The sequence below is a fragment of the Lactuca virosa genome, chromosome 5 (assembly GCF_052849685.1).
Source record: "Lactuca virosa cultivar CGN04683 chromosome 5, Lactuca_virosa_CGN04683_v6, whole genome shotgun sequence".
NCBI lineage: Eukaryota > Viridiplantae > Streptophyta > Magnoliopsida > Asterales > Asteraceae > Lactuca > Lactuca virosa.
This window is the reverse complement of record NC_136430.1, coordinates 56,061,657-56,066,470: the sequence shown is the minus strand read 5'-3', so window position 1 is coordinate 56,066,470 and position 4,814 is coordinate 56,061,657. Positions and strand designations below refer to the sequence as shown.

Below are 4,814 nucleotides of genomic sequence, written 5' to 3'. Positions count from 1 at the left end.
CCATCCCAAAGGTTGGTGCTTTTTAGACATACATGTCCAATGCATGTCTTGAACCCATATTAGGTCAAAAATGAGGATTTATGACCTAATCTCTATGCATGGCACCAAAACTTGATTATAGATCAGATACAAGGCACCACTATGTCACCTTGACCTGGAGAATCATAAAGTTGCAAACTTTATGAGATCTACCCATTCCAACATCCAAGAACAAGAATAAAAAAGGACAAAACTTAAGATCTAGCAACTTTGAATGATAAAAATCGGATCTTGGACACTTACAAAGGTCCAGAAGAGTGCCAAACTGAAGGATGTGACTTGCTTGATGGATCTTTACTTCCTTCTTCCACCTTTTTCCTCAAAAACACCAAACTAGCTTCAAAATGGGAGGGAAAGATGATTAGGGTTTATCTCAAGGTTTGAGGGGTTGATGGGGGCTGAGGGTGAAAAAACCCTAGTCTCCACATTCCTTTAAATAGGGTGAAAAACCCAGAAAATTAGGGTTTCATTCCCAGCCATCAACACGCCGTGTTCCAATAGGAAACACGTCGTGTTGACCATAACACAACCCACGCCTTCTCATAACTCGACACGTCGTGTTGGTGCCTCCATCACGACGTGTCAAATCCTCAAAAAGAGGGATTTATACTCAAAGGTGTTCCTCAAATTTTCGGGTGTTACAGTTATTTTTTGTTGTATAGGTGACTTGTAGAGTTGGTGTTTGGAGTAACATTATTTTCTGCTATCGTTTCATACTGTGAGGTGAAATTTCCTCACTGTACTTGTGGGTCGAAGGCACCAATTCCGGCCCACTGGATTATGTATCATGGTATATTGGATTGATGTTATGTTGAGTATGTGTTAGATTGGGAGATTTGTATGATTACCTGTGTTTATTAAGTGTGTGTTATATTGCTAGATCTCTATGATTACATGAGTTGTTGGTTATTGATTGTTATTGTATATGTTGACATGTTATGGTTTGTTGCGTTGAGGCGGTCCTGCTTTGTACTGAAGGCCAAGATACCCGGGACGGTTCGAATAGATTGAAGGCCTGTAAGGCGGTCCAGTCAGACCGAAGACCCGGAGAGCGGTCCAGATAGGCTTTAGGACATGCGAGGCAGTCCAGTCAGGCTGAAGGCTCATATATGCATGTTGTTATCTGTACTGATTGTGTATGGTTCTTTGGCGGAACTCACTAAGCTTTGGCTTACAGTTTAATTTTTATGTTTCAGGTACTTCAGATGATCGGGAAAAAGCAAAGGCCTGATCATACACATCCTTGGTGATATGTTTTAGAGATGTTATGATACATTGATTTTGGGAACATTTGTACTTGATCTTGGATTCTTATGACTTGGGTTTTATTGAAAACATTGATTTCTCTTTAATTAAAAATGAAAAACAATTATTGTGATTTTGGGATGTTACATTGCTGAAGAACCCATTTGTGTCTCGCTTGACTTTAAAGATCCATTTTAAACCGATGATGGGTGTATTACATTGTCTTGGGACCATATTACAAGTTCCATTCCTTTCAATTAATTTCATCTCTTCTCTCATAACATTTATCAACCTTGGGTTGTCTTTGGCTTCATGATAAGACAATGAATCATCTTCATTTAAAGACAGCAAAAGTTCGAGATTTTAAATGAGAAAATTCATCTCATAGTCTTTAAATCTTGCTAATAAGTTAGTAACCCGACTTGATCTTGGAGGAGTAGGATTTGTCGTGATGTTTCCATTAGTGGCATGTGTTGGTTCATGATGTTTGAGAGCTTCATGGTTTGTATTCTCGTGTGTCACGATGTCACCACCTTCATCGTTAATGACTCCTTCTTCCTCGTCCTCACCGGTTACTAGCCATTTATGTTCATTGCTATTGTTTGGGCAATATGTCACTAACTCGTCTCCTGTATCGACATGACTTGACCAGTGTACCCTAAACATTACGGGTTAGAGTGTGGAATTTTCGTTCTCATTCCAATTCCACCCTTTTTGTCCGTTAAAAACAACATCTTTTGAAACTATAATATTCTATTTTTCTGGATCATAGATTCAATATCCTTTGGTTCCAGGTTCTATTCATAAGTGTACTGTTTTTGTTGAATGATCATCAAGTTTCTTCACATGAGGTCCTATAATCATCGAGTAAGCTACACATCCAAATACACGTAGATGTATAATATTTGGCTTTTGTTTGTAGTAAGATTCATATGGAGTCATCTTCTTTACCTCTTTGGTTGGTATTTAGTTTAAAATGTGAGCTTCATGAAGTACAACTTCACCCTAAAACTTGTTTGGAACTTTATTTTCTTTTAACATACTTCTATTCATCTCAAGGAGGGTGCGATTTCTTCTTTCCACCACACGGTTTTGTTGTGGCGTATATGGTGCTATAAGGTGCCTCATCATTCCATGATCTTCACACAATTTGTTAAAATCATGTGAAGTGAACTCGCCGCCTCTATCAATTCGGAATACACACATAATTTTTCCTATTTTCGTCTCCATCCTTTCTTTGAATGTCTTGAATTATTTTATTGCATCACCTTTTTCCTTCATTAAAAAACACCACATGTACCGTGAGTAGTCATCAATTAGAACAAAAATATACCTGTTTCCAATGAAGGGTTGCGGTGATATGGCTCCACATAGATCGCCATGAACGAGTTCTAAAGGTTTCCTTGCTCAAAATTGTGATCTCTTGGCGAATGGATTGCAAGTTTGTTTTCCAACCAGGAATGAATCGTATAGTTGGTCATTCCCCTTGATGAGTGGTAAGCTATTGACTAACTCCTTTCATCCCAAAATTGCAATCTTCTCAAAACTACCATGCCCAAGTCTAGCATGCCACAACCAATCCAGATTATTTAGTTGACTATGTAAACACACAGGTTTTCCGATTGCAATCCTGGTTTTGTAAAGTCTGTTTACCAATCGTTTTACTTTGAAAATAAGGTTGTTTTGGCTATCAAATAATAGCAAATACTCTCCTTTCATCAAGACCTCTCATCCTATCTCTGTTGCTTGACCCAAACTGATTATGTTTTCTTTGAGGCTTGGGATGTAATACACGTCTGTTAGTAGCTTTTGTTTCCCACTAACTCCCTCAAAGTGTATGGAACCTTTACCCATGATCTCGACACATAAGTCATCTCCAAATTTTACTCGTCCTCCTATACGCTTGTTTATCTCAGTAAAGAAAGAAATGTTACCCATCATATGATTGCTTGCACCATTATCTAAGTGCCATGTGTTCTTGTTATCATCATTTGACTCATAGCGACTTGGAATCACGCTCCTTTCATTCAATAACACCGTCTCGTATAGGGTTTTAGCCATGAACAAGTGTGGGTAATGATCATCTAACTCAACAAAGTTAGCTTCAGTTTGTTTTTTTTTCGTTCAGGGCATTGAGAAGCGAAGTGCCCAAATTTATCACACCTATAACATTGGACTTTGGATCTATCCTTGGGCTTACCCTTCGTCTTATCGGATGATTCCCCATTGCTTGAAGGAGTGGTCCTTTGCTGCTGATGGTACGAGTTATCGTGTTGACCTCCAGTCCTCGTCCACCTCCACAACATCATCTCCCTCCCATGTTTGATTATTAATTTCGATTAGAGGATTCAACTTTAGTACGCATTAGTTTACTTTGTTTGTTGATTGGTTCCGATTCCCTGATCCGTTATTCATATGCCTTCAAGCGTCCTACCACATCCTCAAATCCAACAGTCTTGTGATCAAGAACCTGTTTAATCGATGCTACGTTGTGAATAAATTTTCTTGGTAGGCTTGCGAGAAATTTCTTGACTAGCTTAGTCTCACTTAGCTTTTCTCCAAGGGAGTATGATTTCGATGATATACTCAATAATTGGCTTGCAAAGTCCTCAATGGTACTTGTTTCTTTCATCTTCAGATTATCGAACTCAGTCATTAGGGTTTGAATTTGTGCTTCTTTCACCCTGTCTGCTCCAACGTGTCGTGTTTTAATTGCTTCCCATATTTCCTTTGTCGTCTCCATCGTTCCAACTTGCAATATGAGATCTTTGGGAATTGCTTGAAAAAATACCTTTATAGCAATGTTGTTCTTCTTGGGGTCCGTCGCACCTGAATCAATGACATCCCAGACTTGGTGTACATTCAGGATCACTCTTATGTGTATCGCCCATACAGTGTAGTTCTTCGAGTTGAGCATGGGAACCTATAACGATATAGACGAGCCCTCTGTGGTACTAACTTCACTGTCTCCCTTGTTGCCACCTAAGCTGCTGTCGTCTTTTCCCAACGATATAGACGAGCCCTCCTTGGCAAATGTGAAAAACATCGTAGTGCTAATGTGTCATTTTCCCTTCTTATAAAATTTCAACATAACGTTTATGTATTTTTATCATTTTCCAATATTAACCAATTTTTTTGAATATTAATAATATTACCAAAAACCATCACATATATATTGTTGGACTAGTCTACTAAGACTAGTCTAAACTAACATATGTATTGTTGGACACAATTGATAAAACAATAAACAGATGAAAAAACTAGCTTCTTATTATAATTCAAGAAAATATCTCAAAAATTGGGTTACAAAACAATTTTAATAGACTTTAGTAATCAACTCATCTAAGTCGATACATAACCTATACATAGAGATCCTAAATCTTTCTCTCCAAAGAAACTTGACTCATAAATAAACTCCTAGCTTCCTGCTCGAACTAGGATTCCTCATTTCCCCATATACACCGACTTGTGTAAAAGGATATATTCGGAAATTACACAATATGTACATGCCATTAACCCAAATTACAATA

At 38.0% G+C, this 4,814-nt stretch overlaps 1 protein-coding gene across 1 annotated transcript; it reads right to left on the bottom strand.

The window, feature by feature from the left end:
* Positions 1-3,691: 3,691 nt before the first annotated feature.
* LOC145111280 (uncharacterized) lies at positions 3,692-4,201 on the bottom strand. The gene has a single exon (XM_079047574.1). The coding sequence runs from the start codon at positions 4,199-4,201 to the stop codon at positions 3,692-3,694; it is 510 nt and encodes a 169-aa protein (XP_078903700.1).
* Between the last annotated feature and the right edge of the window lie 613 nt (positions 4,202-4,814).

Excerpts from the sequence above, each read along its gene's own strand:
- LOC145111280 (XM_079047574.1), bottom strand. The coding sequence starts at position 4,201 with ATGCTCAACTCGAAGAACTACACTGTATGGGCGATACACATAAGAGTG.